The sequence below is a fragment of the Harmonia axyridis genome, chromosome 3, assembly GCF_914767665.1.
Source record: "Harmonia axyridis chromosome 3, icHarAxyr1.1, whole genome shotgun sequence".
Lineage (NCBI taxonomy): Eukaryota > Metazoa > Arthropoda > Insecta > Coleoptera > Coccinellidae > Harmonia > Harmonia axyridis.
In genome coordinates, this window is record NC_059503.1 from 30,841,059 (window position 1) to 30,867,695 (window position 26,637).

General features: G+C 34.8%; 1 protein-coding gene across 3 annotated transcripts in view; it reads right to left on the minus strand.

Moving 5' to 3' along the window:
* Positions 1-44: 44 nt before the first annotated feature.
* Positions 45-26,637, minus strand: part of LOC123675155 (diacylglycerol lipase-alpha) — a 38,291-nt gene continuing 11,698 nt past the window's right edge. Inside the window, exons 3-16 of one of the 3 annotated variants that reach the window (XM_045610441.1) lie at positions 22,845-23,056; positions 22,649-22,750; positions 14,806-14,980; positions 14,528-14,747; positions 10,810-11,087; positions 10,569-10,728; positions 9,168-9,381; positions 8,592-8,821; positions 7,086-7,315; positions 6,697-6,720; positions 5,969-6,101; positions 4,032-4,642; positions 3,776-3,978; positions 45-1,914 (exon numbers count right to left, since the gene is read on the minus strand). In XM_045610441.1, coding sequence (XP_045466397.1) covers positions 1,289-1,914; positions 3,776-3,978; positions 4,032-4,642; positions 5,969-6,101; positions 6,697-6,720; positions 7,086-7,315; positions 8,592-8,821; positions 9,168-9,381; positions 10,569-10,728; positions 10,810-11,087; positions 14,528-14,747; positions 14,806-14,980; positions 22,649-22,750; positions 22,845-23,056 — 3,418 coding nt within the window. In that variant the 3' untranslated portion in view covers positions 45-1,288. Of the gene's footprint in view, positions 1,915-3,775; positions 3,979-4,031; positions 4,643-5,968; positions 6,102-6,696; positions 6,721-7,085; positions 7,316-8,591; positions 8,822-9,167; positions 9,382-10,568; positions 10,729-10,809; positions 11,088-14,527; positions 14,748-14,805; positions 14,981-16,762; positions 16,984-22,648; positions 22,751-22,844; positions 23,057-26,637 lie in introns of those variants that run through there. The other 2 variants (XM_045610442.1, XM_045610443.1) reach the window with 2 other exon arrangements.

Here is a 26,637-nt window from a genome sequence, read left to right on the forward strand (position 1 = left end):
TTTTTGTAAATATAGCCGTTGTATAGTTCAGTTTTAAGGACTTTATATTTTAGAAATAAATATATTTTATGTATTTGTAAATAGTGATCTGGTTTGAACTCTTTTCTGTTATAATTTTCTACACTGTAAATTACATTTTTTCAAGAGAAAACTGTTTTTATTCTTCAATCTTTGGACCCTATTTTTTTACACCATATTATATGTTTATATATCCATAACAGTTTTCAAACTAATAAAATTGATGATATTTTGAAACTGCAATAGAATTAACTTTCATTTTTCTTGAATAAATTCATTTTTGACAAGATGGACTATTTAATATTGGCCGTTATGTTCATTATTATTTATTGTTCATTTTAAATTTTGTATTGTTGCGAAGGAAAGAACAAGTTTAAATCTTAGTAGTCACAAGATTTCATCATTATTTACAACTATCAACTTGATTTAACTGGCCGGTTCATTTTCTCTATCACAAAATATAGGAATTCAGAACATGACTTCATATTTGATATCTTTAGTTCAAAATCGCATTATATTTCAATATTGATTTTTATTTTTTTTTATAAATATTTCTGTTTGGAATATGTTCACCCCACTTTATAAATTTTTCCTCAAAAATTCTATAACATTCAGTAATTTGTTAAAAATTCTACATTTCCAATCTAGAAATTTTTCAAAGAGCTATTTTGACAACAAACATATAGGTACAGATTGAAAAATTATTCCATTCCTCAGAGTATTTGGAGTGACATGATATATTTGTTGCTTTCCATAATTTTTATTCAACACCAAAATAGTTCTCTGAATATTCTACTTTCATTACAAATACAATATTCATATAATTGATGTCTAGTATTTTTTGAAAACAGTATTTCATTTTATAGTTCTATAAAAAAATCTGTACTGTAGATTAACATATATTATCACAGTAGAAGACCTATATATCTAATTTTTAGTTATTTGATTGTTTGTAAATAGTTTCTTGAAAAGGAGAATGAAAGTTCTCAAGATATTATCTTAATTATTCATTATCCTTTGTTTCGAAAACTAATATAGAACTCAAACATTCTCTCATAATGAATTTTTCGTTTGTAAAACTTATATCCAATTTATCTCAGTTTTCCTAGATAATCTTAAAAAATTATGCCTCAATCAATTGAAGAAAAATTCATTGAATTGAATAATCAATTCAATAGCAAACTGTTCTGCATCACGTACATTGAAACAATTCTATATGAACTGTAAACAATTATTCTCCTAGTACTTATTATTATAATTATACCTAGGATCAAACACTACTTTCATTTGGCTTATTCATAATAGCCACATCTGATGGAAAGACGTGATTTTTCCGCTTTATGTATCCGGATGAACTTTCACTGAAATTTCCAGTCAATCCACTCAAAAGAGGTAGGGCCTCAGTCCGAGCAAAAAAATCCTCTTCGCTCTTTCTCCTTTTTGTGCACAAAATCGTCTTTGGGGGTTCCACTATTCTTGGCTTAAGAACCGTTAATTCTGAATTCATTTTGGAAGGATTACTTCTCGCCCGAAAAAACTGCCACCTGTCTTTTTTCTTAGGACTCAAAGGTATATGTTCAATATTTATCACTTGGGGGTTAAAAGTAACATTCTTGCTATCCGATGGGGTTCTGCAGGTGCTTCCAGAGTCTACACTATTGCTTTTGGAACTATAAATATGCATTGATCTGTTTGACTCCTGTAAATTCAGGTCTATGGCTAGATTAGACAGAAGATCCTGGTCCAAGTCCTCTGGAGTGTTTGGAGATAGCAGGGTTGGACTGCTCTGGTAGACTAACCTACAAAGTTTCGGATTTTCTTGTTGCTTGTCACCCTCAAATATGTCGAAATGCGTCTCTAGGAAGGAGGGAGTGCTGTTGAAGAACTCTTTGCAACCTGGAACACATATTCAACATGAAGTGTATCTATAATATTTATAGTTATCCTATAACTGGAATATAGGAAAGAATTGACATGATAATAATATTTAATATCCTGATAGACAGTTTCACAATTATGTGTTAATAAATATTAAATAAACGTGATAAAAATTACCATGTTAAAACTTGTATCGTGTAGATTAGCGATCGCAATACCTAATATTTCATCTTTCATAATTGGTTATTCAGGTAGATCAATCTTGCTTTAACCGATATCCTTGGAATTGCAGATAAACCTACATTCAATTTATTGGTGATTGATAGTGCACCAGTAATTGAGTACATAGTCGGATATACTCAATTATAATTTAATGATGGATTTTTCACTAAATAACATTTTCTAGCGCTCGCTCCCCGTACATTTCGCCACGATGTCTATAATTTTTGAATTTTGAGCCAGTAATGTTTTCAAACGATAAGCTTCCACGCAGTGATGACGAATCCGTGTACATTTTTTCCGTCTGGTCATTCCGTAAACTCGATAACTCTCGAACTAAGAAAAATAGAAATTTCTGTCTAACTTAGAATGTAAAATTTTCAGGGTAGGTTAGGATCTCGAACGCTGCAAACTAAGTTTTCGATATGAAATTTTGCATTCAGTAGAAGTATAACAATTCCAATCTGTATACAAAATTTCATAGAGATTGCGTCACCAGAAAAAATTCAAGAAGACCATCGTAAAAAAATATTCAATGTTTCAGTAACAATAGATTCGATCGAGTTGTGATATTGTGTGGTGATATAAAACAACAATTTCAATATTTTGTGTTGATCGTTTTAATGAGAATCATAGAAAATATCTAATAATATATCTGTAATAAGAGAATTGTCTAGGTTTAAATTTAGTTTACATGTAAAATGATCTGATGTTTATGTCGAAATTCAAGAGGATCCCATGAACTATAAAATGACAACTTTAGTCCCGATGCACATAATCTGCAAAGTAAGCAAATACCCAATAGTGTATTGTCTCAGTACTCCCAATATATTTCTGGCTATCTGGATTGAACATTGGCCAGAAGATTGGGAACCTGCGCTCATATAGCAATCATTTTATAGTTTCTAGGATAAGCGTGTCATCATCTGAACACAAAGCACCCAATCACAGCTTAGCCGGAAAATGTTCAAGATGCACCGAAACACCGTGCAAGACCTTCAAGTTGATGGGAATAATAAACGATAAAAAGGAACAAAGTTATCCATATCAACTTTGCAACCGACGATACTGGCTGAATCGCGCTTCAGAGCAGAGACTTGCTACTGCAAGTCTACATAGAACACTATACTTAGTGTTCCATTCAAAAATTCTATTATATTCTTTTGCCTTTAATTTTCATATGAAAATAGCGAAATAATAAACGAATAATAAAAATAAGACATTGTATGAGCAGATACGATTTTCACCTACTCATAAGTAAAGACGATAAAAACCTTAGCGATCAATGATGAATAGACTTTTTAGATGTGAAGTAGCGAAAAAACTATTCATGTTCCCTGGTTTAAAAATTAAGTTGTTATTATCGTTATGCCTACTTTGAACACCCTATTACTTGGCAGCCATCATTAACTAGAGTCTTCTGACCAGTTTCTTTTTTATTGAGGTTTTTATTGAGATGTCTACAAAAAACAATACTAACATTTGAAATTGAATGATCAGAGCCATATAAGTCAAGTACAGTGGTTGTTCGATAGAATTTGTTTTCAGCCAAAATCGTTATCATGATGTAAAAATCGCATTAGAGATTTGGCTCACGAAATCCTATTTCTAATATAAAATTTCAAATTGACACTTGTTGAATAAATTGTGTTAGATTCACCTGCAGAAATCAGAACGTTGTCCAGAATATCCTCAGCCGATTGAAAGTCATCTCTATCTGAGCCAGTCGAATTTATATCTGGAACCTTTTGAGATGTCTCTGTTATAGTGTCACATTTCATTAACCGAGGTAGCTCTCCATTTACTGCAGATTCAAAGCTCGTGTCAGAGTTGGAGGAATGACTTCCGCTCATTGATCTCTTCCTAAAATTCCACACAACCAAGATTAAGTTGAAATAAAGAACCTTATCACTCACCTAGCAAACGTCTCAACTTTCTGGAAGTTGCGCACGTTTACGATGTCGTCGGCACAAGTGCTGAGATTTCCTATTATTTTCAAAGTTCTCTTCATCAGTTTCGGTGTTTGGCACGCGCTTTCATCGGTAGAATTGATCATAAAACTAGCTCTTGAAGATATTACTGAAATTTCAGACAAACTTTCCGGTGAAGCCAATGGGGCAAGTCCAAACCAATCGTCGTGTATAAGGTCGAATTTATTAACAGGAGATGTAGTAGTCTTAATGTTCAAACTCAAACTCTTTGGTTGCCTTGAAGGAGCTATATTCAAATTGAAATCCGAAATCGTATCATGTCCAAGCATTGTTAACACGTTATTTATCTGTATGGGGCTAGAATGCGACTTGGCAGAGTGATATCCATTAGTAATCGAGGAGGCGTTGCTGGTACCGCCTACTGTTGGTAACGTAGGAGACTGTAGTGATGTGAAGCTAGTTTCTAGATATAGTCGGGTTTTTGGGCTAGATTCAGAAGACAATCTTACTGACGGTTCGTTTGAGTTTATTCCATAGTTATTTGAAGATATGCTCGATATTCTTTGTGGCTTTCTTGGACCTAGGGTTGTTATAACCTACAATTTGAGAAGTTAGAAATCTGATTGGGTTATATCTGGTTTCTACAAGATTGAATATTTTTTTATTCATGCAAAAAGCTAAGGGGTAGGCTGAATTATCAGCATTTTCTACATCCGAACTTCATCTTCAATAAGACCGCTTCGTAATAAAGTAAACATAACAATAAAATTTTTCCAGATATTTTAATGCCTTATATATTTTTGAGAATTAAAAATGGATCAAAAGAAATATTTCAGCAAATTTATAGTACTTAATAATTAATTTTGAAAAATGGAAAAAGCTTTAGAAAAGTCGAAACTGATATTATTCAAGGTAGTGCAAGTGGGTACAGCAAAAGGTGTACAAGATGCCCCAATATTCAAAATTTATTTTGCCAAAGTTTTCCAAGATGTTTCCTTTTGGGAATAATCAAGCTACAATAACTTGGAATACCAAATGTTTTAAGTGAAGGATGCAAAAAGAAAAGAGTAAATATTTAGGGCACCTTACTTTCAGAGAAACTACATCAAATGCGACACCTGAACTCAAAAAGGTTTCAAGAAGGGACTTGATACCTTATATCATATGGTGGAGCTCTTAATTCTGACGATCTAGTTGACGTTTTGCTCCTATTACTTCCTCTTACCGTCCCACCACGCACCACCTAGTTTTTATGGAAAAAGAAACAATGGAAAATGAAATAAAACTTCAAACAATATAAAAAGGTATATTGACAAATTAAGGATTTCAGTACAAAATAAATACAATAATCATGCAGAAATTGGGAATTATCACTATATCAGTCCAGAAATTGTACTAGACTTTCATTCAAAGTTAATTGAAGCCTTTCAGCTGATGATGTCAAAAACTTAGGACATAAATATTTTCTATTTTATTAATATATTCCTGAGATTTATGAGTCTGGTCAAAAGATTACTATAAACAAAAACAACACTTAATGACCAAATATAAATACAAAAGTCAACAATAAAATAAATAACTGATTATGAGTAGGTACATATATGAGGCATTACTGATATCACATTAGAGCTGGTACCGCTTAATACAACAATTTTTTCAAACGTCAAAATTAAAATTAAATCCCTTTAGGAAAATGATGAGTCCCAAATCTAGATTATAGTTGAATGAAAGTCCCAAATAATTAATATCAGATCAGTATTTGAAATTAATTGAGATCTCGATTCTTCCTTTCATTTCAATTCTATCTGTTTGGAAACATTTAAACAGTTAAAACTTCAAAACAGTCAACACCAATTCTATCATGCTATTTCTTCACACACACTGACTAAACTTGCCACTGTGCTCTCATTTCTTGAACGTACCTTCTGTAGTGCACTTAATACCCTATCTGGCATATGATCTTGTATCATAACTGGAGATATTATGACTTCATCGAAGTCGACATTTTGAGCCCATAAAGCTTGGTATACTGGCTGTTTCTTTGATATGGCCTGTCTGTGAAAAAAAAACCTTGTCAGAAATTGATTATAGTTTCTGAAATATTTACATTAGTGGATTAAAAACTGGACGATCTTAAACTATCAAATATGATGGAATCCATTCCCACTTCCAAAATATTTCAACTATTTACTTATTTAAGATAAATATAATGTAGTTCATTTGGAATTTCATGTCCAATCTTTAATACATTTATTTTTGAAAATGATACACTATATATATATGTATATATAATGGGTTTCTTCTGTTTTATAGGACTGAAACATTGGAATTGATTTATACGAACTAATGCAATATATGTATTATACACTGATAAATAACAAAATAAAGAATTAGTTATTAACTATCATTAAAAGCTTCAGTTTATTCGAAAACTGGTCTTTTCTTTCTGAAATTCATATACACAACCTGGACAGTTATACAAATCAATCAATGCTTTGTTTATACATTTCTTGGTAAGGCACACATTACTTGACAAATACTACTATAGATCGGGAAAGGAAAAAGAAAAGATAAAGAAAGAAAGAACCATGCATTCACTACCGTTCAAACTATGAAAACAAATTGGCTCTTTTTCAAATGTGCTATTTACCTCCAACGTTTGTCATATTTTTGTCTGAAATTAATAGAAGAAAGGTAGATTATTATTTCTGTACAGTTAGATTTCAAAGATAGCATTAAAAGGTAAAACAATCAGATTATTTCAAATGTTATCAAGGTGCTTTCAGATAATTCCAATCACCAGTGCATTTTGATTAACTACTTGAAGTTGAATCTAAAAAAGAATGTAGTGAGTATTTGACTGATCTACGTTTCAAAATAATCTACAAAAAATGCCTGTAACTTTCCAATAATACAGCTGTACAATCATTTTACACATTACTTTGAACTGAAAATGAAGCCATAAGAGAATAAGTATAAGATTGATGAAATTGGCTCTATTATACAATGTATGAAAAATACACAATATTATCTACTTACTCTCCTTTTGTCGGATGATGCCTAACAACGTGTATTATTCTACCAGGAGGGTATAAAGGATGGTGACTAGTTAAAGCTATAGAAGAGTCGCTGGGATGAAGGCTCTCTTTTCGAGCCCTCTTTTTTGACTTGGAATATTCACTAACTATTGTATCTTGTTCACTCATTTCTACAACTGAAGTCGGTTGGATGCAACCACAACAGATGATGGAGCAAGTTATCGTTTTCCACTGAAAACAGAATATGTATTGAAACTAGGACATATTAAGAGTAAATTTTTATTGATATTGTAGGACAACTAATGAATTTTTATAAATTTAATTACATACTTTGATAATTATAGTTCGAGTTATAATTATTTAGATAAAATCTCTACTCAAGTTAATCTATATGCAATTTATTAGATCACGCTATTGTTATAAGGAAAAAAGTGAGTCTTGCTTTCTTTACAGAGAGTTAACCTTAAGGCTGTACCACCGGACTAGGGTCGATTTTGCAATTAATTTTCACCATAAATGTTCTCTAACATATAAATAATCATCTGCTTAAAATATGTATTACTTAAAATATAACATTTTGCCCTTAAAATTTTTTTTGTGTTTTCGATCATTTATATCTTTCAATTTCAGCGACTTATATGTCAGAAGGTTTAGGAACTTGGAAGTTAACTCTGTGCCCGTTTATACACTGGGATCATGGGGCAGGCTCCTAAGGGCCTGGAACTAACCGCAATTTCTGGTTATAACCCAATAAATTCTTCAGAAAAATGGTAAATGTCTTATTAATATACCGAAATTGAAAGAATTTTTCATTATTTTTCAGAAACCGAGAGGTATCACAAAAAATTTTTGAGGATTTTCACATATTTCAAATTCTTAACTTTCTCGTTAGTTAATGTGTTATTTATTATACAGTCCGTGCAATACCCTTTAAGAATTCCCTGTGTCCCTTGTCTTGGATTTCTTCATTTAATTAGCACCATTTTTTTTTGGTCAGCATAATTCAAAGAGACTGTTCAGTTATTTATTTGAACGTTGATGGTAGAAATTAGTTAATTCAGTATTTATTGCTCAGCGGATGCGATATCCTGCCAGAGAGATACCTTGTGTCCTTTTTATGGCAGATTTCTTAATTTTTTATGACCTATTATCGCTTGCAAGTATTTATTTACTACCTAGCTTTCCAAAATCCCTACAAATGTACAGTGTTGCCGGTTATAATTGAGCATTAACTAATCCTTCCATGTGGAATGCTCAGTGCACACAAAATAAAGTTAATGACCAAATAATATTCAACCTGGTATTACCATTGTATAAAGAGGAATATAAAAAATTGAATATTCTCTTTACAATGGGATTACTTAACCCAGTATTAATAAGCAAGCTGGTGCACATGACTATAAGTAGCTAGAATATATCCTTTCCATTAAAGATCTTTCAAGTACTTATCTAGCAATGCATTTTTCATTTATTTTCATAAATTTCAATCCAAAACTATGAAACCTACCTTGGGATCTACACTCCTTTTGATGGCAGTTATGAGGTCTGCTCTTAGAGCTTCCATTTGATGAAGACCAATTCTCGGAACAACATCTTTCCCGACTACAACAGATATCGTGAACTTTTTACTGTATTCAACAGCAGGCATACTCAGCAAGCCTCCTGGGGGGGCGTAACAATAACATTCTAAGTTTTCATACTGCTGTCTGAGCAAAATACCAAGAATCGATGCTGTTCCTAGAAGTAAAAAAATGGTGAAGTTTTCCTATTAATATGTTCATTTTTTTTCTATCCCGACTCTCCTGGGCCTTTGAGACCTCCAATCATTTTTAGTCACCATTATTTGAAACACTTATATGCTGTTTCTTCGGTAAAAGAAATTCACATGCAGCATTTGCCGCTTCTTGAATTTCATCTTCTTTGGAATTCATTTTAGAGAAGGAAATATAGTTTGGACAACCAGCTAGGATAATTGAATTCTAATCACTAGACTAACCAACCGAAATAATAATAGTAGCCATCAATAGTTAATTAATAAAAGGTTCATGCACATTGATAGAAATACGAGATTTATTTAACTTACCAGCTCCTAGAGAGTGACCAACAATAATCAATTGGAAGGTATTGGTGCCCCTCTCCAAATTATGTTGAAGTGCAGCCTCTATGAGTCTCTCATTTTCCAAATGATTGTAAATGTATTGTGCAGCCTGGACCATACCTTTATGTCCAAGCCAGTCCTCCTTTATGGGATCTAGAGGTATGGTTTCACCTTCAGCATTCAAATCTGTCAAAATGTCCTGCAAAAATGCATACATAGATAGGTAGTATAAAAAATATGGCTTTAGTATTGGGAAGCTTAAAAATCTTCTTGTTTCAAGGGAACTGCTAGAGCTATCATTTTTTCCTAATGTCTCTAACTTGCTAATTTTTTTCTGAGAGTGGTCTTAAACGATTAGGTTCGATCCCCTGATGTAAAATTCATGGTTAAAATCGCAATCAAGGGCAGACCATTTTGAAGTATATTTTTGAGTGTTGCCTTTACTTAAACAAGGGCTGCATTCAAACAAGACTGTGACATTTTAACAGCGGACCCAACAAAAATACATCAATGATGTATTGATCAAATTTGGTATATCAAATTAAAAAATCGCAAAGAGCTCCAAGGTGGAAAACTTGAAACTTGAAATCCAGATAAATTGGAAAATATTCCCTACCAGAATCTAATTGGAGCGTTAGTGTATTTATCAACAGCAACTCGATCAGATATTCTTTTTTTTTTGTAATTTATTTCATAATATCATAATATACAATCTACTCATAATACAAGTAGGTATTAAGTAATTGTGTTCAGTGAAAAAAGATATTTCTCTTGAAGTCAGTTATTTGAACCAATTGAATAACTGCTAGATTTTGGAACATTGGACTGCTGAAAAAGGTGTACCAGATATAAAAAATTATCAACTTAAATTCAATAGTAATGGACAAGACATATGATAACAGGTTATGCTGATGCAGTTTGGGATTCATGTAAAATTGACAGAAGATCCTACACTGGTTATTACTCTATTTTTGCCAATTTCTCAATCATTTGCAAATTGAGGAAATAAAGAACCGTAGGATTATCAACCGCAGAAGCTGAGAACATGTTACTTACAGAAGCATTAAAAAAGCAATAGGTACGCCTCAAAAATCTCATAAATGATATGAGATGCCATCATAAAGGAATTTTAATATTCAACGGCAATCAAGCTGCACAAAAGTTACCATATGATCCGATTGTGAGAAAATTGATGTCAAAAAATATTTAATATTTAAATCAGAAAAAATGATAAAGCATCTGATTTATTCTTTTTGTTTTTTTGTAGGTATAACAAGATGGCAATAATTAAAAATGCAGGTACGTAAGTTAGGTAAAATGTGCTTAATACTGATGATACAATACTTTTTTGGCGAAGTGTATGTCTAGGTCATACTTATCACTTACTTGCATGCTCAAAGTCCCCCTAATACTAATGACCACTTTCTTTCTGTCATAGTCCAAAGCAATAAAGAAAGGAGTTTCCCCCACATCACAATGATAAGTGGCATACACAATTTCAATATCGCCTTCATCACAAAGCTTCTGTAATACGGCATAGTTACACCTGAAAAAGCAGTGCAACTAACATTTCCACAAGATTACCAAAATATGAAACTTCAATATTTGATGTAAAATCTTCACCTACTTGCAGCAATTGTCATTTATAATCTCCGGATTGAAGGTCATTTCTCCACTTTTATTACAGGGAAAACAACAACACGTCAAATTGGAGCAAACCTTGACGAATCCAAGTTTATTATTCATAACGTACATGGGCCAACCGTAAGCGTGTACAGCGAAATGGGCGAAGTGTATCACAGTCTGGAAAAGTTCCAAGTCTTGCCCACCTTCATGAAGCGACAGGAATTGTGTTCGTGGAGTTACTGGAACCCCTGAGAGGTATTCATACGTATCGTTCAGTTTCTGCAAAAGGAAATAAACAAATTATTCATATAAATAAAAGAAAAGAAATAAGACACTTGACTGTACGTTTCGCAATTTTCAATAAAAAAAATATAAAATCTTGTTGATATGCATTCTCATATTTTTATTAAGAGTTGTGAAACGTACAGTCAAGAGTCTAATTTAATTTCTTTTATTATCAGTTTAAAAGCCAGTGGATGGCAGGCCACACATTTTTTAGGAAAGCCTAACTAAGCGCGTTTGCGGTGGCCTCAGCTATCTACCATCAGAAGCGACAGGTGTGAAAATTTTATGAACTTAAAAAGTATTTTAGAAAAGCTGCCGTTTATATATGTCAAACTACACTCTTATACAGGGTGTTTCATTGGGAAACGGAAATACTTCACAGGTGCATAGGTGGCACCAAGGCGGTTCTAGATATACCCAATTTATTAGGTCTTACTGTCTTCGTAGCTGAGATACAGGGTGTTTTATTAATTTTGCCCGTTTCCTTCTGAGGCCATATCAAACGAACCACCCGGTATATTTTCTTCATATTTGGCAAATATCTTCCTAATTGAGAGCCCAAGCGTATCATGCAATAACCGCCTTGAAAATCCAGGTCCGGGTTAACAAAAAATTATGAATCGTTTGAATCCTCGAAACAACACCCTGTATGTACATCGGAATTTTGAAAATCTGTTGTAATATTCGGAAACACCACTAAAAACTAAACTGAGACGTGTACTTTCATAATACAGCTATAAAAAGCCAAACCAATGTAAAAATGAATTACAAAGTAATGTTGAAATAATTATAGATTCAATATTTTTGATAATTCATTGTTAAAAGTCACTTCAAACCACTTTCAGATATCAAAGTTCTTAAAAAGTTCACTTTTACACTGTAAATTTGTGAAGTAAAACTGTCTGCGCGAAATGTTTGATGTACATCACGTCTCAGTTTAGTTTTTAGTGGTGTTTCCGAATATTAAAACAGATTTTCAAAATTCCGATGTTTCGAGGATTCAAACGATTCATAATTTTCTCTTAATCCGGACCTGAACTTTCAAAGCGGTTATTGCATGATACGTTTGGGCTCTCAATTAGGAACATATTTGCCAAATATGAAGATAATATACCGTGTGGTTCGTTTGATATGGCCTCAGAAAAAACGTGCAAAATTCATAAAACACCCTGTATCTCGGCTACGAAGATAGTAAGACCCAATAAATGGGGTATCTCCAGAACCGCCTTGTTGCCACCTATGCACCTGTGAAGTTTCCCAATGAAACACCCTGTATCTATTCAAAAACGAAACGGCAGATGATTATCGCGGTTCTGAAGTGGTGGCAGAAATTAAAAAAAAAAAAATTCAAAAGTAGGTATTTTAGGAAACTTGAAGTTCTTATATATTATTCTTCGAAGTTCCAGAAGTTTAAACTTCTGAAGGCAGACCGGTACGTCGGTTCCTTCGACCTGGCAGACAGAAAAATTTTAGAACCGCGATAATCGTCTGCCGTTTCGTTTTTGAATAGGTATAAGAGTGCAGTTTGTCATATACAAACGGTAGCTTTTCTAAAATACTATTTTAGTTCATAAAATTTTCACACCTGTCGCTCTTGATGGTAGCTGAGGCCACCGCAAACACGCTCAGCTAGCCCCAACTTCATGGTTGGTAGGTACAAGCATAGTATAAGGAATCCTTATACTATGGTACAAGACTAACTGAGGAAACTTTAGGCTTTCCTAAAATTTGTGTGGTCTGCCTTCCACCGGCTTTAGAACTACACTGCTCAACAATTGATAGAGATCACTTACTTGTTCTAAATTTATTTCTGAAATATTCGCTCTAAGATTATAAATTTAGTCAGATATCAGAGTATTTTCAGTTGATAATATGGTTCACTTGAGAAAAGAATGAAAAAATGGAAAGTTGGAGAGAAAAAAAGACTTTATTAGGAACACTCAAAATTATGTGTTTGAATAACATAAAAATTTTATGATGAAACCACAAGAAGGCTGAAGTTTCGGTTGAGCTAGTACCTAGTTGGTCCCCCACGAGCTCGTCTCAAGCATTCTACCCTACGAGGCATACTTTCGATCAAACGATTTATAAAATTTTAGGGCAAATTCGTCAAAATATCCCATAAAGTGTTAGAAAGGTCCTCCAGGTTATTGATCGGTTGTTCTAAGGTTGACAATTGTCTAGACATCTCAGACCAGACATGTTCGATGCAATTCATGTCTGGAGAGCGAGCTGGCCAGTCCATCCTATCAACAGCATGAGTTTCTAGCGCTTCATTAACCAGACGACTACGGTGTGGACGGGCATTATCGTCAATTAAAATGAAATTCTCGCCCACGGCAGCAGCAAACGGAACAATTATGGGTTCAATAATCATATCGTGATATCTCTGGCTGGTCATGCTGGTGTTCTGCAGAACAACCAACTCAGTGCGTTGGTTCAAACAAATGCCTCCCCATACACATATTGAACCTCCGCCAAAAGCTGTTGTGGGTACCATAAACTGTTCTGCATACTTTCGACCTCTTTCCCTCCAAGCAAGAATACGTCCATCGGAGTTGACCAAACGAAATCTAGACTCATCCGTAAATAAACATCAGCTCCAATCTTCAAGTGTCCGATTTCGGTGCTCCTCAGCCCATTGCCGTCGATGAACCCGGTGTTCCCTATTCAAACGGGGATGTTGTACCCTCCTACGTGCTCTCAAACCACGAACATGTAGTCGTCGTCCTACAGTCTGGTTCGAAATTAGAACTCCTGTTGCAACTCTCAGTGATCTATTGAGCCGCGACGCCGGGTAAGTGGGATTTCTCCTAGCATTGAGGATCAAAAGACGATCTTGGGCAGCTGTTGTACTGCGCTGCCGACCTCCCCCATGAACATAAGCTACTGAGTCGTTTTGGATGAACCTATTCCAAGCCCGACTCACGACACTTTGCGAAACATTCAACCACCGGGACACTTCTCGCTGGGACAAACCTTCCTGTATCCACCGTATGATTTGGTTGCACAGGAGCCAAACGTCTTCTCGGCATGACTGATAAGCTGATATTGTTCTCATTTCTTCAATTATTGTCACCTTATGTGTTTGAACGAAAGAAAAAAACAGATTTAATAACAAATACCACATTGCTTTTCACTCCACCTGTAACAGCCTACAGATAATAATCGATTTTGTGAACAAGAGCCGATAAAGTGAGGAGGACTTTGATATAATCAACTCAAAACATCTTACTTTTTCCTTAGAGAACATATAATGTACAGATATTGACGAGATAACTTGAAAAAAATACAAAAGAAGAGAAGTTCATAAGTGATCCCTAGCAATTGTTGATCAGTGTATATCTTTCGCCAAGTGATAAGCGAGGAATCAATTTAAATTATTCAAATATTTGTTGTAAATATCGCAGATTCAGCGGAGTTATTGTAATTACCTGTTCTATAATATTTTTTCTCTCAATTTTCTGGAATTTCCTCAACAGCACCAGACCGACTAGAACATCTGAAGGAACAACATCCAGATCTCTGAAGAAATCTGACAGCAACTTGGCTATATCCGAGAATGAGTTTCTGTTCCTGTCGGAGGCCGAATAGCAACAAAATAGAAATTTACACCTCTGTTGCCAACGATCTTGGTAGGCCCTTAGCACTTTCCTAACAATGAAAGATTGCTGTTACTGTAATAGCAATAATGTAATTTTCAATTTGTTACCTCTGTCTCCAGTTTCTTGTACTGTTAGATCTTTTGTATTGGTATTTTGATTCCATCTCTCTCATAGACTTTTGGTACTGCTTCATTTTTACCCATGATCTGCCGGCAGCATCATAGGTACACCATACAGTTATCAGTACTGATAGGAGTAAACACCAGTTGAAAATTATTAGACCTAAAATGATAAATTCTTTCAATATCTTCAAACGATTATTAATCGAATATTTTTTAAGAGCTTGAGAACTTTAAATAATAATACAAGACAGAAATATTGTTAGAATGAATTTTTTATTATAATCTCATAGATGATTTCATGGTATTTTTTTGAAATATGATTTCCGGTATAAGTCCGCCGCGGCTACGAGTTACATTGTACAGGGTGTTCTGATTTGTTTCCGACAAAGTGAAATGGGTGATAGATCATATCATTTTAAGCAAAAAAGTTCCTATGAACATGGGTCCGGAAATGCTTCGTTTCCGAGATACAGGGTGTTTAAGTTGAAAAAATAATTCGCGTTTTCTTTAATATGTTTTGACTGCTTCGAAATCCTTTCATGAAATTATTCCTATTCAAATATTAAATTTAAATTCATGTTGAAAATTTCTAAGGCGAAATGCATGCGGATTTTCTATTGCCCACTAATAAGTAAAAGTGGTATGCTATGTAATTGTTGTTTTTAAGTGTTCTGAATATTCTGTTTCCTGAAATATTGCGTTTTTGGGATGCTTTACGAATACTGAGTTTTTATTTTCTTCGAAGGTCTGTAAAATCCTATTTCTCTGTAGATGATTTCTTCTTTGTATGCTTCCTTCGGGCCTTTGGTAACCAATACCATTTTCCTGTATTTGTTGATAAGCTATTAACTTAGTTAACTATAATTATAATTAATGACATCTGAACCTAACACACTTTAAATCTGTCATTGTGTATAGCCATTTTAAATCTATTGCCGCAACAATTGTTGAATGTAAAACAATCAATCATTCGAAGATGTCATTCGTGCATTCAACAGAACGGTGGACATTTCGAACACCTTCTTTAAAAATTATTATGTTATTTTGTTTTGTTCTAAATTGTTACTTCTAAAAAATATTTAATTTAAAATTATTACAGATTTGTTTCTACATGTTTTAGAGATTACAAAAATATGGATTTGGCTTTAAATGCGTTTTTCTCTGAAACGGTTGCCCCTAGCAACTTAAATGAGTTATACCTTTTTAACTAGAAAAGTCAGGGGAATCGATTTTTTTAGTCCAGGATGACGTACAGGGTAGCACAGAAAAGTTGGTACGGTTTAAAGGGGACGAAATGATTACCAGTGACGCCCTCTAGAAAATACAACCAAATCGACCACAAATTTGAATTTCTCACCTCAAAAAACCCTATGTACCAACTTTCATGCAATTATTTGGAATCAGTCGGAAGATATTCAAGAAAACGCGAATTATTTTTTCAACTTTAACACCCTGTATCTCGGAAACGAAGCATTTCCGGACCCATGTTCATAGGAACTTTTTTGCTTAAAATGATGTGATCTATCACCCATTTCAGTTTGTCGGAAACAAATCAGAACACCCTGTATATTCGATCAGTCCAATTTTTCACTACTTTTTCCAATTTATCTGGCTGTATCACGTCAATGGTGGCTTGAATATTGGCTTCCGATGCTTCAAGAGTTCTTGTTTTGTCAGAATAATAAAGGTCTTTATTCCTTCAGTTAGAATTGACAAATATGATATGTATTACGAAAGAAAACAAGGTAGGAAAAGGCGAGATTCAATTTACTCAATAAGTGCCCTGTTCAATCTAACCTGTAATCCACAGCATTGACGATGCCAAAATTAGCCACAAAAACAACTAAAACAAAAAAATTCAACTATTCTTAAAATAATAAATAAAATCTCATTTATAAATATGCAAATGAAAGAAAAAAAAAATATATTTTCATAAATCTACCATATAAGAAAAATCGAATCTATCCTGTCAAAACCCCCATCTGTTCATCAAACAACAAGTTGAATAGTGAAATTTTGAAGAGGCGTTTATTGGTAACTGCTCTGACATCCATTGGTAGGCCGTTAACACATTGCGCTATGTTATATAAAAATGATTGTTTGAATAATTCACTGAAACGAATAGGTGGCGTCAAGGTGCCCCTGAAACGAATGATCAAATTGTGGACGTCAGAACGATAAGTAATTTTATTGTATAGGTACGGAGGGGTCTTAGTGCTGATAATTTTCATGAACAAAGCAATAGAGTGCAAAAGTCTTCTATTCTTCATGTTGAGTCAATTGACGATGCGAAGTATGTGACTGATTCTTTCATAATTCTTTATACCAAGAATCAGACGTAGGCATGAATTTTGCAATTTTTGTATCCTTTGTTTACGTAGGCATTCAAACAAGGATTGTAGACAGCATCAGCAATTTTCAAAGTTCAACGTTCAAAAATCCACGGTTTTGATACATCAATCTCAACATACCGTATGCTTTTTGTAAGCAGGCAGTAACATGAATCATGATCAGTAAATCTCAAATCCTGATCAATCCACAAGCGCAGGTTTTCAACCTTCTTAGAGAATTTTAAATTCTCTTTACCAATCGTCAGCAACCCATTACAAGCCTCAAACCTCAATCTGTCAATTTTTCTTCAGAAAATCATAGCAAGAGTTTTCCTTGATCGAGTATTGTGTTTACGTCATAGTTTAATGCAGCAACAACCTGATTGACTTCATCAGGGTGAAACGATATATAAAACTGTCCATCATCAGCGTAATAGTGTACTGAGCAAGAAATTACAAATGAATTGGGAGACATAAAGATAAATAAAATTGGTCCCAAAATTGATCCCGAAGCTTGGATAAAACCAATACACAAGAAGGGAGATATGAACAACTATGATAATTACCGACCAATATCTATTCTCTCTAATTTGAATAAGATTTTTAAGAGAATAATTTTTGATAAGATCATAAACTTTCTTGAGACACAAAATATTTTGGTAGAACAACAATGTGGATACAGAAGGGGAAGATCAACAATAAATGCTATATATCAAGCTTTAAATTCAACCATGAAACCTTTAAACAGAAATCAAAAAACAGTGGCACTCTGTTTGGACCTACCAAAAGCCTTTGATAGAGTGAATCATGAGATATTGCTGAAAAAAATGGAGAAATATGGAATAAGAGGCGCTGCATTGGAGCTATTCAGATCATACCTAAAAAATAGAATTCAAAGGACGGTAGAAAAAGGAATAGATGGTACACAAATAATCTCTGATGCAATTCAAATAGAGAGAGGTGTTCCTCAGGGCTCGATACTAGGCCCACTACTGTACATAATCTACACCAATGATTTAATACAGGTCACAACAAATAATACTGTAATGTTTGCTGATGATGTGTCAGTGATTTGTTCAGGTACCACTGCTAATGAATGTAGAACTCGTTTGGAGGAGGACTTGAAGAACATGGATGAATGGTTTATAAACAATGACCTTGAAATAAACGTCAATAAAACAAAGGTGATTTTATTCAGAGATTGGAGCCAACAGGATGCTTTGAATGTTACTTATAAAAATAAATATATTGCAGCTGAAGAGTCCATATCATTCTTAGGGGTGTACACAGGCCTAGCAAGATATTGCTATGCATTGAGAAGCCTGTCGAGAACGATTGGTATTGAAGCGGCACTGACAGCATACCATGCCTATGTGCAGTCCAGACTTAGGTATGGAATAATCTTTTGGGCGAATTCGGTTGAAGTTGATAGAATCTTCATTCTTCAAAAAAGATGTTTAAGAAGTATTTTTAGATTGAGACCTGATGAGTCATGTAAAGGTGTTTTTATTGCTTATAAAATACTAACTTTGTACAGTTTATACATATATGAAAGCGTAATGTATATAATCAATAATTATAATGATTTTAAATCTTTCCAATTAAAACATGAATATAATACTAGGGGCAAGACCTATTTAAGTGTTGAAAAACCAAAACGCACATATATACAGAAAAATGTTACCCATTATATACTAACAATCTGGAATAAATTACCTCAATATTTTAAAAGTAGGCATATTGTACAACAAAAGAAATCGTTAAAAAAATTTTTGCTTCGAAAATGTTATTATAGTGTTAAAGAATTCATGGATGATGAAGATTTAAATGAACTTTAGAGTAATTAATTATTAGATAGTGTTAAGGATTTTTAGGATAGGTTGTAGCTTAAAGTTAATAGTAGGTTATAGGTTTTTTTTGAATTTGTTGTTGTAACGTGATTCACATCTGTAAGATATAATGGATCAAATAAAGTTAATCTATCTAAACCAATGACTTAACATAGACTCATTTAAAGTAATCGAGGCGTTGAGTGGCACCAACGAGGAGACCAGTTAACAGGACCACTGAAAATAAAGTTGTCACCAAATTGATTTTGCAATAAATTGATTGTTAAAGGTGCTGTACGGTAAGTTGCACCCTCTTGTTGGAACCAAATGTGGTCGATATTTAGGTGATTAATTTTAGGAAACAAAAAAAAGTCAGCATGGCCCGATAGCGCTCGCCATTCGAGAGAAATAACGACCGATGATGCCACCAGCGTGTGAACCGCATCAAACAGTCAATTTTAATGGTGTAATGTTGATTCGTTAATGGCTTACGTAATGTCTCTGATCCATATACGACAATTTTGCTTATTGATGAAGCCATTTAACCAGATATGAGCTTCATTACTAAACACAATATTTCGGTAAAAATGGTCATCTTCGGCCAGTTTGAAATTAGCCCAATCAGCAAAAATACGACGTAAACCTCAGAGGAAAGAAAAGAATGAAAAGATAGAGGTGCCTTATAGCATTTGTGGACATCGCTATAACATTTTTGTTTACAAACACTTATAATGTACTGCGTTGCCATTCTGAGAAAGAAGTAATCTTTTCTCCGTTCTGTGGCATAGATGTTTTGCGAATATTCTGAGGATTTGGCAACACGGTTCTGTTGTTGTTATTGCACGTGTCAACTAGAGGTGCGTTAGGGGTTAACTGTTCATTTTAATTTCACGTTTGTAATCGGCGTTATTTCATACAAGTTTGTGAATTTTAAGTTACATATTGTTAATTTTAATCATGGTAAATACTCGAAAAACATGTATAATGTGTGAAACATCGGAAATGAAAACCTAACCTATCATAGGTTAGTTCACGTTTTGAGTCCATAGGCGTAGAATATATCTCGTCTATGGCGTAGTATTTGTGAGATATCGAAAACTTAATTCAATGCTAACATTTGTAGGTTTCCTTCAAATAGAGAATTTAGCAAAATATTGTGCCACGTATTAATATTGCAAATGAACAATTTGCCGAAATATGCATATGTTTGTTCCAAACATTTCAGCACCGAAAACTTAATAAGAGGCAGTAAGAGAACCATTGACTACGCCACTGAAATGTTTACCGCCCCTCTAGTTGTCAATTTTGCAGGTTTGTTGTTGTCCTATCTCACTTTATCATCATGCTGTTGCAATTGATTACAATACAACGCTATTTACTTCTAAGGGCACCTCTATCTTTTCTTTCCTCTGAGACGTAAACTATGGTCATTTGGCATTAATTCTTGCACGAGCTGTATTTTATAGGCACGTAAGCCAAAGAAGTCCTTGTATTCAATTTTCCACGTAGTCGAAAGACAAATTCCAACAAGTTGAGAACAGCGACGTATCGTAATCTCGGCGTCTTCTTCAACACTTCGCCCTACAGCTGCAATATTCTGTTCGGTACGCACATTTCTTTGTCTTGTTGATGGTTTTAATCGGGAAGAGTAAAATTGGTGCGAAGACGATCAATAACTGCACTATCTGTTTGCCAAGAGGCTGATTATGTTAACAGTAAAAAGGAGAAGATGCTCTATGAACTTCGCGAACAGATTTATTTTTTCAAAGTAAATTTCCACAATTTGGAAGCGTTGTCTGGCGTTGAAAGATTCATGATATCAGGTGTGTGAATAAGTCTTTCCCGTTTTTTGTAAGAGATGGCGCCACCAATACTGTGCGAGTATTTAATGGTTACATATGTCATAATCAAAGCTTATTCATCTGTCAACAATTCCACACTAACACATTAGTTGAAATTTTTTCGCATCATAAATTTTTGAAATCGTGAAAATGTCGAAATTTGAGCCGAGTCGACGTCATTTGCGGGAAGTTTCACTTTATTGGTTCAATTTGAAGAAATCTGCTGCCGAGGCGCATCGGTTGCTTCAGGAAGCTTATGGAGAAGGTTGTGTCGATGATTCAAGTGTTCGCGGATGGTTTCGACGCTTCAAAAGTGGCGATTTCGACGTGGAAGACAAGGAGCGTTCCGGGCGGCCGCAAATCTTTGAAGATCAAGAATTGGCGACTTTGCTTGATGAAGATTTGTGTCAAACGCAAGAAGAACTTGCTGAAGCATTGGGAGTTGACCGAACAACCATTTCCAAGCGTTTGAAAGCCATGGGAATGATCCAAAAGCAAGGAAATTGGGTGCCGTACGAACTGAAGCTGAGAGACGTCGAACGGCGTTTTTTCACTTGCAAACAGCTGCTTCAGCGACATAAAAGAAAGGGTTTTCTGCATCGTATCGTGACTGGCGATGAAAAGTGGATCCGTTACGATAATCCGAAGCGAAGAAAATCATGGGGACTACCCGGCCATGCATCATCATCGACGGCCAAGCCAAATATTCATGGCGCCAAGCTCATGCTCTGTATATGGTGGGACCAGCTAGGTGTGGTTTACTATGAGCTTCTGAAACCGAATGAAAGGATCACAGGCGAGGTCTATCGACGACAATTGATGCGTTCGAGCCGCGCACTGCGAGAAAAACGGCCACAATACTCCGACAGGCACGACAAAGTTATTTTGCAACATGACAATGCTCGCCCACATGTTGCACAGCCGGTGAAAACATACTTAGAAACGCTCAAATGGGAAGTCCTACCCCACCCGCCGTATAGTCCAGACATTGCTCCGTCTGATTACCATCTCTTCAGATCGATGACGCATGGCCTGGCTGACCAGCACTTCCATTCCTACGAGGAAGCCAAAAAATGGGTGGATGACTGGATAGAGGCCAAACCGGTCGAATTTTTTCGCAACGGGATTCGTATGTTGCCAGAAAGATGGGGAAAAGTTGTAGCTAGCGATGGCCAATACTTTCAATAATTCATTTGTAACCGTTTTTTCACAATAAAGGCTCAAAATTTGAAAAAAAACGGGAAAGACTTATTCACACACCTTATAAATTGCCAAATTTACTGAACATTAAGATCCATAGAATCCCTGGTGTGTGAACTGATTCGATTTTGTTTCAGACTTTTTGAGATATTCCAACTGTTGCTTTGGTGTTCTGCATTCAAGAGTTCTGTAAGGTGGCGCTCTTCAGAAATTTTCGAATTCCCGCTATCTGCCTGGCGCCGTTTAAAAATGAAATACTGATTTTAGACTTTACAATATTTCACAATAAATTACAATTCAGTTCCTATCAAATTTTCAATGAAATGAATGGAATATAATGACAGAATAGAGAAGATTGTTACGAGCATAGCATATAAAACATTATCGTTCTATACTCAAAGGTCACGAGAGCCGAGAATCGAGAGAAATGTCAAATATAAACGAAGTATGCGCCATCTGAAACAGACGCGATCCCTCGAAATCAAGTAGGTGCAAATCTGAAAAATCTCCCGTTTTGACTGAAAGTTTAATAGGTATAAGTAGACACTCCAGGTTTTCTATGCATCTTAACAACAACCATCGAAACTTCTCATGCAGCTAAAAAAAACACCCGTAATAATAGACTTACCTAAAACATATTCTTTGGCTATTTCTATTTGGCAGGTTTTGTAGTAGGTTACAAGCCAATATACCCCAGCACTTAACCATCCACCTTCAATCAGCATCACAACTGAAACAAAAATTATCAGCTACTACCTAACATAATAACATTTTAATTTCAGGTATAATCGTAATAATTCGGATAGATTTTTAATGCAACTCACCAATTCTAACATACAGGACATACTGCATGGGTTCTCGTGGTTCTTGGTCGAGGATGGTGCCTTTTAAAGCAATAAATGCTACCATAGACTCGAGAAGCATCGAGATGACTAGAATGATCATATATCCTATGATGAACCACCATAACAGAAAAACGCATTCTGTTTTTTTATCGAAATGGACGAAAATTAGGAGGAGGGTCAGTACTATTGTCCTGTAAAAAAAGAATGTAGATATGTTAGTATTTTTCACGGGTGTGAACAGAAGGATTATGATGTCTTATTTATATTTATTAAAATATTTACTTAATGACGTTCAAATTCTTCAAGGAATGATCAATTTTCATGGACTGCGAGATATATTTGCAATCATCGTTTGAATCATCATAATAATCCCTTCAAATTTAACTACTATCGCAGCACACCATATTGAGCTGCCAGAGGTCTTGAAGGGAGAATACTTACTACTTACAGGAATTTGTGGTTCCAGTAAGATGCACTATGCCATCTCAATTAGAGGATACCTTGATGAGGAATACCCGGGCAGATAGATAGGACTGTCTGGTACAATCTCATGACCAGTCCGTTCACCTGACTTAAATCCATTAGATTTTTTTTACTTGGGAGCAACGAGAGAAAATGTTCATTTAGATCCAATTGAAAATTTGGCTGAGCTACGGCAATACCGTATTAAGTTCGTTAATGGGAAGATTCCGAGTTCCGTGAGTATAGCCGTTCGAATTTTTTTTCTGGTATTTTCAAAATTACTTGTGCGACCTTGATGAAAATTTTCTTTGGATGCAGAAAGACTTTTTCAAGGCTCGTGCAGAATTTTATATTGATCGGTAAACTAGAACCATAGAAAATTCAAGTAGAATATTAAAAAAATTTACCCAATATTAAGGTTGCTACAAAACCGATAGAGTTGATATTCTAAGGTGTACGACTTTGCTTCCGGCGTTTTGCAACAGATGACTGTAGCGGTGAGTGGTAGTCGAAATAAATAGATCGCAGATGTCATACAATAAGTTTAGGTACATATTTGTAAACATAACGCCATCGAAATATTAGTGTTTTGTGTCTGCATCATGAAGTTATTCTCGATAAAACATGACCGCTTACGAGCCAAATTCTCGTCATTTGCGGAAGATTTTAATTTTCTGATTTAATAAGAAGAAATATGGGGCTGCGGCTCATCGAATGCTCTCAACTACCTATGGTGATGCCGCTATTAGTGAAAGAACGTGCCGAGAGTGGTTTCAACGCTTCAAGAACGACCACAAGCATGGCGGTGGAAAAGAGAAGGTTTTAGAGATGCAGAATTGGAGGTATGTATTACTTGATCAAGATTCGTGTCAAATGCAACAATAATTGGCAGGATCTTTAGGAGTGACGCAGCAAGCCATTTCAAAACGACTGAAAGTCATGGGAATGATTCAGAAACAAGGAAATTGGGTGCCGTAAGAGTTGAAGCCTAGAGATGTTGAACGTGGTTCGTGGTTCGACTGGAGACGAAATATGGGTTCATTAAGATAATCCCAAGCACAGAAAATCATAGGGATATCCCGGTCATGCTTTCACGTCGACGGCCAAACCAAATATTCACGGTTCCAAGGTCATATTCAGTATTTGGTGGGACCAGCTCGGCGCAGTGTATTATGAGTTGTTAAAGCCGACTGAAACAATCACAAGCGATCGTTATCGAACGCAATCAATGCGTTTTAGCCGAGCATTGAAAGACAAACGGCATGGCAGCATGACAATGCTCGACCCCATGTTGCGGAAGTGGTCAAGACATACTTGGAGACGTTGAAATGGGAAGTCCTACCCCACCCGCCGTATTCTCCAGACTATCACTTGCTTCGATCAATGGCACAAGGCCTGGCTGAAAGCACTTCCGGTCTTATGAGGAAGAAAAAAATTGGATCGATTCGTGGATCGCTTCAAAAGATGTTCAGTTTTTTCAACGCGTTATTCGTACGCTGTCCGAAAGATGGGAGAAAGTAGTGGTCTACGATGAACAATACCTACTTCGAATCATAAATGTATGACCAGTATTTTACAATAAAGCCTCGAATTCCGGAAAAAACGGCGGAAGTACAGTTGTACGCCTATGTAAATGTACATATGAAAGCACAATATTCAAGCTCCGTGAAAAATTTCAAACTGATTGAAAATTGTAGAAAAATATTGGAGAAGGAATATCCAATATGTAGTTCAGAGTCCAATATTATTAATAATGGATTGGAAATCCTCTCCCCAGCCGAAAATCGCCTAAGTTTAAGTTCAAGAATAATTAGTATTCAATCCACAGACAGTGGTATATCACAACTGATCTCTGTTCTGTTCTTTCATTTGAACACTAGGAACAAGAAATTGTTCTCTACGTAGTAGATTTTTATTGGTCGTCAAGGGAAATATTAATCACAAATTTTCGAATTACTCCAAGGGAGAGCATTATAATTGAATTTCGTAAAGAGCATCTAGTTGAAATTGCTTTTTGGGTTCATACTTGATTGAAATACAGCCCTCGAAGATATGGGGGATTAGAAATAGGGTGGTATAATTGACTAGGGGGTTCTTTAAACGCCACGAGAAGATCAGTCGAAATTTGTTTCATACTATTAATATTTTAGGAAATCTATCCCGCAATTTATGTGAATACTGTTTATTTGGCATGACCAAATGTTGGAATCAGAACCTATAGAAACTAGAAGTTTCTTGTTAATTTAAAAACTGCAGATTCGATCAAGATGAATATGGATATAGAATGAAAATTCAAAAATTTCTCATAGGTCACTAGTCACTACTAGAGAATACAAACCCGTACCAAAATATTCCCTAGTCACTACATCACATCATCAGAAGAATAGAAAATTCAAGAGGAATATCGAAAAAAAATATCCAATATTTCCGTTTTACCACAAAAAAGACGGAGTTGAGATTTTGGTTGATGATATGAAATATCAAACTCAACTTCCGCGAAAGCTGATTACATCAGTCAGATACTAGAATATTCAATAAAAATATTTGTAAATAAATACCCATTAATTCCGTGATACAGATTGTTCCTAAATTGGAGGACAAACGAAAATTAGATATTCCTCGGATAATTTTATGGAAAAAAGTTCTATAAAGATGGTTGCGTAAACGTTTTGTTTTCGAAATACTGGTATAGTAGAAATTTGGCATAGTTATTCCAATTTATAGTTTGCATCACGTTATATGCTAATTTCGGTCGAAAATCTACAGGGTGATATTTTTTCTGGAACAGAGCCCGATTTTTTTCACCAAAAATTTTTTTGGTGGCCCACAGGTAGTTTGAAAAAATGTAAGTAGAAACTTTAATCTAGTTCTAGTGCTAATCTTTTTGATTTCTTGTAGTTTTGTTGTATCAGTAACCGACGAGGCTACCGATTTCGAGAAAAATATTTCTATCAATTCTCTAGTAATCCAAATTATTATAAAGATCCAGTTAATAAGCTTTGATGAATTAATTAATTATAAACTTTGGTACCTACTCATTTACCCAATCTGTAGCGAAGATCAAATAAGATTTGATAAAATGGTCATAACAAAAAAGTAGGACAAGTAACAGTAATCTCAAAGCGTTTACGGACACATGTTTATTATACTTTTTTTCTTAAAATTATCGAATAAAAATCTCATTTTCCTTTGTAGATACCTCCAATTTAGGAACACACTATGTACCCGCAAAATGTCCATACGACCGGATCGGTTGTCACGGCAATAATGGCTATTTTTCATCATTTTTCTGTGGTTTAGCCACAAATTA